Source organism: Stenella coeruleoalba (assembly GCF_951394435.1).
Source record: "Stenella coeruleoalba genome assembly, chromosome: 11".
Lineage (NCBI taxonomy): Eukaryota > Metazoa > Chordata > Mammalia > Artiodactyla > Delphinidae > Stenella > Stenella coeruleoalba.
Window position 1 is genome coordinate 15,042,722 of NC_137157.1, and position 13,381 is coordinate 15,056,102.

A 13,381-nucleotide genomic window follows, 5' to 3' on the forward strand; every position below is an offset into this window, starting at 1 on the left:
ACTGCCATAAACGGAAAATCAGTATCACCTGCCATAAACAGAAGGTCATTGTGAAAGTTAACCTGATGAAAAGGAAACAGCGTAATCAATTTATAGCTGAATTCTGGTCCTGCTTTCTACTCTTATAAATAATGAGTGAGAGCGTTGTTAGGGGCTCATATCAAGTGGAGCCTTTCTTCTGAAAGTAATTAGCATTAAAATAGAATTTAAAAGAGTCACTCCCATGACCAATGTTATTTAAGGCACTGCCCCTGTCCCGCTGGAAATCATCTCATGCACAGTGGGAGGTGTTGCACACTTGGGGAGACGCTCCTCTAAGATACCTGTGATGGTGAATTTTATGTGGCAACTGGGCTAGGCTATGGTGCCCAGTTGGCTGGTCAAACACTAGACTAGATATTGCTGTGAAGCTATTTTTTACATGGGATCAACATTTAAGTCAGTAGATTTTCAGTAAAGCAGATTACCCTCCATAATGTGGGTGGGTCTCATCCAGTCAGTTGAAGGAAGGCCTTAGGAGAAAAGATAGAGGACCTTGAAGAGGAAGGAATTCTGCCTTCAGACTCATGACTGAAACATCAACTCCTACTGGAGTTTAAAGCCCCCATTCCCAATCCTTCATTGCCCAGCTGAAACCAAGCCTGCAGAGCCCACCAGTTCTCTGCCATCCAGCTGTACTTTTTAACATGACACTTTCTACCTAAAATCCAAACCCAAGAAAGTGAGGCTCAGTGAGAGGCAGGAGTTTCTCCTCTGAAGGCCCAGGACCTGCCTTCTAGGTTCCCATTTCCTATCTGAGGAAAAGGGCCACTTCTTCAAAAGAAGATTGACAAGAGGACCATTCACCCCCTCTGTGGGAGTGAGACTATGGAGATGAGGTCTCACCTGAGGGTGGAAATGGCAAATATTCCCCTTTCTCTTCCATGCCCATGGCAGACATGCTTAGTCAATCACAGAGCCCGTATCCACTAAGTGTAGATGCAGCCTTAAAAATCCTTCTTGAGGCAAGATTCCAAGTGTCCACTATTTCTGATAGGAGTTGTCAGAGGAAAGGAAACTTCTATGTTGCCAGAGTCCTAAGGCCTCATCGAGACGACCTAACCAGAGTACAATCCACTAAGCTTAATATCTGAACAGTGATGCAGGAGTTAAACAGATAGCAGTGGGGCGGGGTGGGGGGGAAGGTTTGCTTCCCTACACCCCTCTGCCTCTTATCAAGCCTAACCTAGAGTCTGACCCTCCTTCTCTCCATTTGCCACAGCAGGAAAATATATGCAAGAACCTCAAAAAAGAATCAGAGGAGGAAATTCTCTTTGAGTGGCAGGTGGGCAGGGAAGATCCCCAGGGGACCTGCACATGGAAAATGTGGAGAAACATGGCTCTACATGAAGAGTCCCAGCTGCCATTCATTGAGCGCCTACCCTATACCAGGCACTGTGAAAAAGCACCTCACGTGCATTGTTTCTATTCCTCACAGGCTCTATAGGGTATGTTTATATTATTTTAGCTTTAGAGCAGTGATCTGCAACCAGGGTGATTTTGCCTCCCAGGGGATGTCTGGCAATATCTGGAGATATTTCTGGTGCCATGTCCGGGGGGCTGTTACTACATCTAATGGGTAGAGGGAAGAAATGTTCTTAAACATCCTACAATGCACAGATCAGTCCCCACAAGAAAGAATTTAGCCCAAATGTCAATAATGCCCAGGTTGAGAAATACTGTTTTACAGATGAGGAAACTGAGGCTCAAGGTCACAAGGCAGAGATAAGATTCCAACCCAGGTCTGTCTGACTCTAATGTCTGTGCTCATCGTCCTACACTGACCTGAGTCCTTCTTTCAGAGACATCCTGCTGCATCTGTGGCCAACTCCAAGTCTATGATGGGGCCATTTGTCATTATGTAGCCAAGGTGTTCACGTATGCTCCTTTCCCTTGATCCAGTAATTCCATTTCTGGGACTCTGTCCCAGTGTTAGAATCCAAAATGCAGCAAAATCTTCATGCACAAGGATTTTCACCCAAACCTTATTTACAGGGTCCAAAATTTGACAAAGAAACAAATGTTTGAAAATCAGAGCGTGGTTAAATAAACTCTGGTATGTGATAAAACTTATGCAGTTACTAAAAATGTTTACATAGAATGGCAATAAATGATGAAAAGCTTTGTGTTAAAATGGTAAGTGGGGAAAAAAGTGAAATTCAAAACTGCATACAGTGTGATCAGGATTATGTTATTAAAAAATATGCTCTGAGTAAATACCAGGAGAAAAAAAAAGCAAAATGTTGACCAGGGATTTCTGTGCCTAGCGGGATTGTGGGTGACGTTCCCTCCCAACTTTCCTGTCATTTCTGAATTTTGAATTATGCCATGTGCTATTTGGTATTATCGGAATAATAAGCTCACCGAGGTGGTGTTTAAATTTCTTGTACCTTCCATCTAGGGTCAGGCTGGGGTACACTTAATCTGTTACAATATTGCTTCTGTTTTATGTTTTAGTTTTTTGGCCAGGAGGCATGTGGGATTTTAGCTCCCCGACCAGGAATTGAACCTGCACCCCCTGCATTGGAAGGCAAAGTCTTAACCACTGGACCACCAGGGAAGTTCCCCTCTGTCTTTCTTGAAAGCACTCATAAAAAAGCTCAAAATAAGGGCTTCCCTGGTGGTGCAGTGGTTGAGAGTCCGCCTGCTGATGCAGGGGACACGGGTTCGTGACCTGGTCCGGGAAGATCCCACATGCTGCGGAGAGGCTGGGCCCGTGGGCCATGGCCGCTGAGCCTGTGCGTCCGGAGCCTGTGCTCCGCGGTGGGAGAGGCCACAGCAGTGAGAGGCCCGTGTACAGCAAAAAAAAAAAAAAAAAAAAAAAAAAAGCTCAAAATAAGAAAATCAAAATGGGGTGGAGATGAGAAGAGGATCCATGTTTTGGGGCAGTGCATCACCCCTCAAGTTCCCCAAGACCCTGGGAAGGCTTTGGCCTTAATTGGGCTAACCATCTCCTCAGGGCATCGTTCAGCTCACCCTGCACTTCCAGGTTCCCTGCTTTTGCTTTTGCTCTTGTTGTTTTCTCATCTTAGAGTGCCCCCCCCACCCTGCTTCATCCTCTCAACTACTGACGACCTTCAAGGCTGTGATCAAATGCCACTTCTTCCCTGGAGCCCTCCAGGATGTCACAGATCAGAATCAACTTCCCATTCCCCTGTGTACACACAGCACCTACTAATAAAGTCTAACATGTTACTTGTTTAACTCAGACGTGTTTTAAGTGCCCACACATCTACTTCCTCTACTGAGCTTCACAGGCAGAGACATGACTCATTCATTGTCCTGTTCTTGGAGGAGCAGTGTAGTGTAGTGTAGTGGTTAGGGACAAGCTCTCTGGAGTCAGACTGTCTGAGTCTGAGTCTCCAACCTGCCACTGACTAGCTGCATGATCTTGGGTGAGTTTACTTCTTTGTATACAGGGATGATTATGACCTTTGTGAATTTGTTGTGTGGATTAAACTGATAACATGTATAAAGTACCCAGCATTGGTTTCTTCATTTGAAAAATGGAGATAATAATAGTGCCTAACTCATAATATGAAATGAAGCAATCACAAATCACTTAAAGCACCTGGAATAGGGTCTGGCACATCCTAAGTGTATATAGTAAGTATTCAGCACTATTTCTTTTACTTTGTATCATCCCATCATCATCATCACCACCATCATCATCTTCATCATCACCATCATCTTTTCCATCATCATGACCACCATCATCATCACTTTCATTATCATCTTCATCATCATCACCATCATTTCTATCTTCATCATTATCACTATCATCATCACCACATCATTATCATCATCATCATTGTTATCAGCCGAGTCTTTGGATCAGAGGCCGAAAGGATGTCTCTGATGAGGGCTGGCCATAGGAGATGGAATTGGCACAGGGATTCTGTAATCACAAGCTCCGTTTCAAATCCCACTCTATGTATGTGCTATCTGCTGCTTCACCTGTCAGCGTCATGAACCCCAAACAACAAATCCACTTGTCACTAGCTGCACTGAGTTTGGGTGTCTGGAGTTTGGGTCTAGGAACCTACTTGAGAACCCGCTTATAACCAGGTTTTCCAAATGTCAGCCATTTGGGAATCAGCATCATGAATTTTCACATACCTGTGTGCCGCAGGTACAGTTTATTTACTTAATATTTTTCCTTAAATTGGCGAATTCTTTCACACAATAAATTCATTTTAAAAGGAAACTTCATATCAGTGCCATAAAAGGAAAACCAATATTTTTCTAGTACCTGTGAAAAATTCATAGCAATTAAAAATAGAAAGTGTTTTGCGTATCACCTACAATCATCTCCCATGCAACCCTTTGGGAAACGCTGCTCTAACCTGCCAGGCTCAAGCTATCAGTGTAGCTCCCTCTAAGCCATCTTCCTGCATGCCAGTGTGATCCCCCTGAGACAAAGAGCTGCACATTCCAACATGGGCTCCTTCTGCCAAAACCTATGCTGTGACAGCACCTTCAATTCCTTCGCCGCTCTTCATCCTCGGTCAAAGACCACTTACTATAGTATGTTTTCAAAACCTCACACGACCCTGGGGTAGGAGGTATGATCACCCTCTTTTCACAGATCCCTGGGGATCCGAGTGATCACGTCACTTGCCCTAGGTCACACAGCAAAGATAAGGAAGCCAAGGCACTCCCCAGCATCATAAACTGCAGTTTAACTTGCCTCACTGAAACTCCTCCCCTTGAAAAAAAGAAAGACCATGTATAGCCCAGTACAAAGTAATGAGAGGAGATTTGTTTTAAAGGAGAAGGAGAGCTGGAGAAACAGGGATGGACAAGGGAAGACTGAACTCTGGATCCAGCAGGAAACTTACCATTCATGCATTCATTCATTCATCAAATATTTATTGCATCCTACTATGTGCCAGACATTGTTCTAGGCACTGGGGATACAGTCAATGATGTTAAAAAAAAGTCTGAGCTCTTATGGGGTTTACAGTCTTGGTGAGGTAGACAGAAAATAAACAAATATATAATATGTCAGGTGGTGCTAAGTGCTATGAAGAAAATTAAAGCAGGAAGTGTGTATAGAAAGCAGTGATGCAGGGATGGTTAAGTGAGTGGGGCTGTCATAGGAAGGCCTCTCTGAGGAGGTGACATTTAAGCAGAGGCCTGAATGAAATGAGGGAGGAGCTTTGTAAAAATCAAGGGAAAAGCTTTCTAGGCAGAGGGAGGAGCAAGTGCAAAGGCCCTGTTGTGGAGTGAAACATTCAAGAAATACCAAGAGGCCAGTGGCCACTTGACCACCTGAAAAGGTCACAGTGCATTCTAGGGGCTGGAGGCAGCAGGACCTTCTGAAAAGATCCCATTTGCATTTGAGAGACCCCCTTGTCCAAGCAATAAGGGCTGTTTTTCTTTCTGGTGACACCAAGGGGAGACAACCCAGAAACCTTTTTATGCACAGTTGTAAATTAATGGCCCCATTTTGATGAACTCATTGAGTGGGAACAACAAGTTCACAGTTTAGTGTGAAAAGAAAACAGAAAGAGGCAGTTTTCGATGAAGCCCTCATTTTTTCCCCTTTAAAGAGCAAAAAGCAATGACTCTAATTAATGACTGTCCAATGCAGTTTTAATTGGGAGCTTGGGGGCAAGGCAGGGAATGCCGGGCAGAAGGGCTGCAGCAAGATCTTGGAGGACACAAATGTGGGATTGATGGGGCCAAATGCAGAGTCGAGTTGGTACAGAGGAATGGATAAAGAAGATGTGGTACATATATACAGTGGTATATATTACTCAGCCATAAAAAAGAACAAAATAATGCCATCTGCAGCAACATGGCTGGACCTAGAGACTGTCATATTAAGTGAAGTAAGTCAGACGGAGAAAGACAAATATCATATGAAGTTGCTTATATGTGGAATCTAAAAAAAAGGGTACAAATGAACTTATTTACCAAACAGAAGTAGAGTCACAGATGTAGAAAACAAACTTACGGTTACCAGGGGATAAGGAGGGGAGGGATAAATTGGGAGATTGGGACTGACATACACACACTACTGTATATGAAATAGATAACTAATAAGAACTTGTTATATAGAACAAGGAACTCTACTCAATATTCTGTAATGGCCTATATGGGGAAAGAACCTAAAAAAAAAAAGAGTGGATATATGTATATGTATAACTGATTCACTTTGCTGTACAAATGAAACTAACACAACATGGTAAATCAACTATACCCTGATAAAAATTTAAAAAAAAAAGGAAACCAATAAAATAAACTAAAGTAGCCTTAACTTCTGTTCTCTCAAAAAATAAGTGAGAATAGCCAGAGCCTTTGCTTTCCTTGTGGCCTCAATGGAGGAGAAGGGACAGACCAGCTTCCCCCAGACCTACTCCTGACCTGGTTCAGGTAAGAAGACCTGGTCTGCCCACCGGACTCTAAGCATTGCCTTGAGAATCTCTTCGGGTTCACAGTTAAGAATCACCAGGCTTGTGTCAGTTTGTGGACCTTTGTGGTCTCCTGATTTAGCTTCTCATTCAAATAATTTGACATACAGAGATTCAGCTCTAGTTCTCTGAGTTCAAAATTCAGTTTAATATTTGACGAGAGTTTCATTAAGAGTTCCCCTCCCCTGTAGCATTTTCTTCAGCTTTTGTTTCACGGACTAGTTCACTGTGGGTCCTTCATGTCTTCATTTGACATTCAACAGATATTTCCTAAGCTACAGGTGATGTGTTAGTTGCTTAGAATGCAAAGCTGAACTGGATGCAGAAAAGTAGAAAAAGAAAAACCGTTTGAAATGTGACTCTGCCACTTCCTAGCTGTGTGGCTCTGGGCAAAACATTTATCCTTCCAGGTTTTAGTTTTCTTATCTATGAAATGAGAATAAAAATACCTTTAATATATTTAAAGCACTTGGCATGCAGTAGGTGGTCGGGAAGTAGTGGATATATTTTCACCTCAAGCCATAACAGGCTAGACAGAGAAAGTGTTCTGGACATCACCACTGATCAAGACAGTTCTGGATTCTAATAAGACGCCCTGAGGATAGAAGCAGGGGGAATACAGGCAGAAGTCTCAGCGGGCAGCGGGGTCCTGCCATCTAGGTGCTGGTGAAATACTAGGTAACCTTTGTGAATTCTCACGTCTCCAGTTTAGTTTTGAGGAGAGCATCCCCAGTACATCCTACAGAGCAAACTGCGATCCTCAGACCTGGAAGGAACACAGATCTGACAAACATGATGATCTTACAGAGGCGGACTCTCATTCCCCCTGTATCATATAGAAACACCTGGGCTTCCCCCAGAGACAGGGAGTCACGCCTAGTGTTGAAAGCTCTGCCTTGAGAACTGGACTCACTTTCAGCCATCAGCTCACAGGTGTGGTTGATCTTAGACAAGTTGTTTGTCCCCTTCCTGCCTCCATGCCCACATCTATCTGGATAATAATGGTTACACTGGAAATAGCTCATGTAGATTTTTCATAGATCACCAGGTCAACAGCATCAGGGGCTGCTATTATTATTGTTGGCCATGAAGAAGGCCATAGTCAGGGGCTCTGCCCTCAACCCTGAACAGCCTGGTTCAAGAAGAGCAGGGACGGCTGGGAACAAACTCTTTCCATCTCGCCTTTTCTGGAACAACAGTGGTTTCTGGAATCCACACTGGCAGAGTAACCTTTGCATATGAAGAACAGCTCTCTATGTACACAGAGAGAGCAAGGCTGTATTGATTCAGACCTCAGAGCAAGCCAGTCTAAATTATAGTCAGATCAGAAAAGAAGGCAATTTTATTACCTTCTGTCGCCCATGTGGCTGATCAACGTGCTACTGTGCACACGTTCTACAGGGCTGACTTGATGAACGTAGGGAACCTATTCGTAATTAGCAGCACCCATCTGTGTGCCAACAATTCATATGCGAAAGTCAACATTCAACGAAAATGACAGCACTTAATTTACAGAGCAAACTGTCCTTAGAAACCATTTACGTGGCAAGGCACTCCCGCATGCTGCCTGCTTAGGTGGAGGGCAGATTTGTTTAGCAAATCCTTTCCTCCAAGTGAAGAACCAGATTTGAGCAGGGCCTCAGCCCAGGTGCTAGGAGGGGCCCTTAAAATATCGCCAGACAAACTTTTGAGACCCCAGAGAAAAATGCGTGGGGACCTCTTCCGAGGTTGCGCCCACACAGACATGAACCAACCCTGTAGCCAGATTCAGCCTTTCCAAGGTCACGGGCATGTCTTGGAAATTTGCAGAGTCCCAAACAGTATGGCATTTCTTCTTTGAGATGTTTCCCCAGGGGAGCTGCTTGGACCAGCTACATCTGAATCCCTGGGGAGCTGTTAAAATACAGACCTTTCCTTATTCCAATTGTTGCAGATATCTCAAAATATCCTTCACACACATCACTACCTCAAAATAATGGCTCATCAGAGCTGCTGCTAGATCTTGTTTTACAATGTTCTAATAAAAAAGGCATAGAATTACTGTATCACAGTTGAGGTAAAAATATATTGATAACTGTATTTTAATATAATTAGCTTCCTTTATAAACTTACGCACTTTATTTTTTGCATTTAAAAATATTATTCTGAGGCAGGGTCCATAGGCTTCATCAGATTGCCAAAGGGGTCCATGGCAAAAAGTTTAAGAACAATCGTACAACTGACCAGTGGCTGGAAGACCCTGTAATTGGAGGCGTCTTAGGACTTCAGGGGTTTGATGGGAATGCAAGCACAATTTCCAAATTCAGGTGCCAGGAAAGTAACTCTAGTGACCATAAGGTCCCCCTACGGCTTGAATTGGCTACTGCTTCCCTTTTCAGAGGTGCATGTTGTATACTCAAGGGTGGATGCTTGTCCCGGGTGTACAGGGAATTTTGGGGAAGAGGCACAAGTTGCTTTATGGGTCCTGAATTCTTTCATAGTTCAGAATTTTCTAGAATATCACACCAACTCATAATTTAACATACTCTAGCATTTCTGAGATCGATGCTCCAGTTCCATCCGGAACTAACACATGGCTATGTCATTTGACAATCAATTGGATCATAAGTAAATACAGTTTTATTTTCCTCTGGTTGGTCAGACTCAGAAAGCACAGCCCCGAATTAGGGGATATACAAGCACAGCAATCATTGCTCAAAGTTGGGACACCCCAGCCTTCTTCTCTCCACCTTTCTGCCCCTTTCTCTCCCTCTCTCTCTCTCTCTCCCTCTCTCTCTCTCCCACTGTCTTGCTGTCTCTCTGTCTCTGTCTCTGTCTCTCTCTCTTTCTTTCTTCATATTTCCTGAGGGCCTACTATGTGTCAAGCAGCATTCTTGGTGTTGAGGTTACAACAACAAACAAAACAAATTGTGTACTCTCCATGAAAAAATAGTCTAGTAGTGGGAAACAGACAATTAAAAAAAATTAATGAGTAAACTATAGGGTGTGACTAGGGGAAGGAGGGAGGGGAATGATTGCTAATGGTTTTCAGGTTTCTTGTTGGGGTGATGAAAATGTTCTAAAATTGACTGTGCTTATGCTTGTATAGCTTGGTTAATATACTAAAAGCCACTGAATGATGATACACTTTAAGTAGGTGAACTGGATATGAATTCTATCTCAGTGGAGCTGTTATTGAAAAACAAACAAAAAAATAGAGTATGTCATAGGGTAACAGCTGGGAAGGAAGGTAAAGCAGTGAGGAGGGATTAGGGTCCTCAGGGTGCTATAATTTTAAATAGGGTGGTTAGGGAAAGCTTCATTAAGGGGTAACATTTGGGTGAGACTTGAAGATAACTAGGGAGCAAGCTATGTGGGTATCTGGAGGATGAGAGGGGTGAAGGAACAGTACCTTCAAAGGCCCTAAGGTGTGCCTGCTATGTCCAAGGAACAACAGGGGCCAGTGTGGCTGAGTTATGCGGGCCTTGGGAGAGAGTGGAAGAAGATGTCTGAGGAATACAGGTGGGCGAGCCTGGACGTAATTCTGAGGACTTTGGCTTTTCCTACAGATCAGATGCGGAGCCCGTGGAGGATTCTGAATAGAGGACAGATGTGATCCCACTGTAGAAATCAATAGCATTTGCAGGATTTACTGTGTGCCAGGTACCGTGGTGAACCCCTTCATGGGCATTAGCTTGCTAAATCGCCACAACTATTGAGTATTATCATCTTCTCTATTTTATAGAAAAGGAAATTGAGGCTCAGAAAAGGGTAGGAACTTGACCTACATCAGAGGCCGAGCCAGGAACTTTACCAGTCTGCCTGATTCCAGAGCTGCTGTCTTCACCACGGCCATCAGCACAGGTGTGTGTACACAGCAGGCGCTCAATAAAAGGAATCCCCTGGCTGGTTACAAAGCACTGCCCTAAGGGCAGCTGGTCACTTGGGAACAGACAGGGTAAGAGAACCAGCGTCCACTTACTCAGTTCCGCGATGCTGCCCACGCGGGTGGCCAACAAGGATTGCTCGATGGTCCTCAGCTCGGACTGGCTGAACATGGGCAGCTCTCCCGGTTTGCTGGTCCGCTGCGGGTCTCGGTGAAGGTTCAGGCTGTCTGGCAGGCAGAGTACCCCTATGGTTGGTGGGGAGAGAGAGTGAAAGGAAAATAGATTGTTATTGTTCAGTTAACCAAAGGAGGGGTGCAAAACCTTGCACAGCCTCAAACTGCACCAGGGCTGGTACCACAAAGCCAACATGGGAACCAAGGCTCTGAACCCTCTTAGAAATGATGTCTAGCTCTTTTTTTTTTTTTTTTCTGCTCAGTTTTGCTTTCTTTCTTTTTTTTTTTTTTAACATCTTTATTGGGGTATAATTACTTTACAATGGTGTGTTATGTCTAGCTCTTTTAAAAGGTCTTTTGCTGACTTTAACAAACACGGTGGCATCCGTCTGTATGCACACATTTCCAAAGGACACAAAAGAAAATCATCTCCTCAGACCTGGCAGGGATTCCTTCCACGCAGAGAACCCAGCAGTCACTGTCCCACTCTCTGTCCCAGAGGCAGTTGCCTCCCAGAGCGCCCTGGAGGAAGTCTCTGCTGGGATTCTTTTGAGAGCTTGCTTTACTTGCCCAGCAAATTTAACTCTGTGTGGCTGGGCTGTTATCTGTTAGACAAGGCCCTGGCTTTCTCCATAGAGCTGTATGTCAGGAGGTGAAAAGTCCCCATGGACTTTTGTAACTTGTATGGTGAATACCCATGGGAAATCCCTGGAATCCAATTATTTTCATCCCGTCCTTCCCATTCCATGAACATTTAGCGAGAACTTACTTTGTTGATTATTCAGAAATAATCACTGTTCCCATATCCTCCCCAGCCTCCATAGGCAGAGTGCACTTTCTTGCTCCTTGACTTTGGGCTTGATGAACTTTGGCCAAAGGTATATTAAGAGACATGATGGAACCAAAGGCCTGAAAAGCACCTGTGTGGCTGAACTTGCTCTTTCGTGTTTTTGCCATTGTTATGAGAAAAACACATCCTGGTTAGCCTGCTGGTCTAAGAAAGGTGAGAGACAGACAGAGCCAATGCAGTAACAATCTGCAGCTTAGAGCTGCCCCACAAAAGCAAATGCTAATTTAATTTGTCACTGGGGTTATTTGCTACTCAGCATTATTATGGTGATAACTAACAGATACACCTACCAAGTGTCAATCACTGAGGAGACAATGAACAAGGCAGGCATTGTGCTAAGTTAGGGGCTGAGGATACAGTGATGGACAGAATACACATACTTCCTGTTCTCAGTGGGCTCACAGTCTAAGTGAAGGAGATGGACTGTTACACAGATAACCACAAAGCCAAATGACACATGCTCTATGGTAAGAGAAGATGAGGAATAAAGGGATATCTTAGCAGGGACCTGAACAAAAGTAGTTGTCAATAAGTAGGAAGCACTTATTGAATGCCTACAGTATTCCCAATCCTGCTAGGAGATGGAAAAGAAGCAGAAGACGTATTCAAGTATAAACTCACTGGAGAAACAAGACTGCCAGTGACAAAACAACTGAGGTACAATAAAGCAGTATCAATATACAGGTGCTGAATTATTTAAGCCAACTGTCAGGGTGAGGGGACAGACAGAACATAAAGGTCGAAGTTCAAGTCCACAAAGCACAGAGCTGATCTCCCTGTGCTATGTGGCTGCTTCCCACTAGCTATCTATTTTACGTTTGGTAGTGCTTTGTGACCACCTAGAGGGGTGGGATAGGGAGTGTGGGAGGGAGGGAGACGCAAGAGGGAAGAGATATGGGATCATATGTATATGTATAACTGATTCACTTTGTTATAAAGCAGAAACTAACACACCATTGTAAAGCAATTATACTCCAATAAAGATGTTTAAAAAAAAAAATTCAAGTCTACTTCTCACCCTGCTCGAAACACAAAAGCTCAGCAAACAAAGCGTCCTCTGGGATGAAGTGAGAGAGTAGCACTGACATGTATACACTACCAAATGTAAAATAGACAGCTAGTGGGAAGCAGCTGCACAGCACAGGGAGATCAGCTTGGTGCTTTGTGTCCACCTAGAGGGGTGGGATAGGGAGGGTGGGAGGGAGACCTAAGAGGGAGGGGACATGGGGATATATGTGTACGTATAGCTGATTCGCTTTGTTATATAGCAGAAACTAACACAACATTGGAAAGCAATTATACTCCAATAAAGATGGTAAAAAAAACAACCAGAGGCTTCTCCTTTGAAGATGGGCAGGCGTGAGGTGGCACCCAACACACACCTCCTCTGGGCCCTGCTGCCTAGTTAGTGGCTCCAGCCACACTGAACCAGTCACTTGTTCTGAATGTTTCACCTTCACACCTAACAGGCTGACACGGTGGAGAAGGCAACCATAGTAGATTTTTTTTTTCAATGAATAATGAATAAATGGATGAACAATGCACATGACCATTAGATGTTAATGTTCCTATAATCAGGAAGCTGTTCAAGTTACTGAGATTGTTCTCTAACCATTGTTTTTCAAAAATTTTAGACTCAATAAGAATGTATTTTACTAATTAAACTTAAAAGCTTTTGCACACCAAAGGAAACCATAAACAAGACAAAAATGGGAGAAAATGCAAATGTTTTCTCCCCTCAGAATGGGAGAAAACATTGCAAACGAAGCAACTGACAAGGGATTAATCTCTAAAATATACAAACAGCTCATGCAGCTTAATATCAAAAAAACAAACAACCCAATCCAAAAATGGGTGGAAGACCTAAATAGACATTTCTCCAAAGAAGACATACAGATGGTCAACAAGGATATGAAAAGATGCTCAATATCACTAATCATTAGAGAAATGCAAATCAAAACTACAATGAGGTATCACCTCACCCTGGTCAGAAAGGCCATCATCACAAAATCTACAAACAATAAATGCTGGCGC

At 43.6% G+C, this 13,381-nt stretch overlaps 1 protein-coding gene across 2 annotated transcripts in view; it reads right to left on the reverse strand.

The window, feature by feature from the left end:
• ABTB3 (ankyrin repeat and BTB domain containing 3) overlaps positions 1 to 13,381 on the reverse strand; it is a 319,066-nt gene that overhangs the window by 109,623 nt on the left and 196,062 nt on the right. For both annotated transcript variants that reach the window (XM_079938119.1, XM_079938120.1), the window contains exon 2: positions 10,420 to 10,569. In XM_079938119.1, the coding sequence (XP_079794245.1) occupies positions 10,420 to 10,569 (150 nt within the window). The remainder of the gene's footprint in view (positions 1 to 10,419; positions 10,570 to 13,381) is intronic.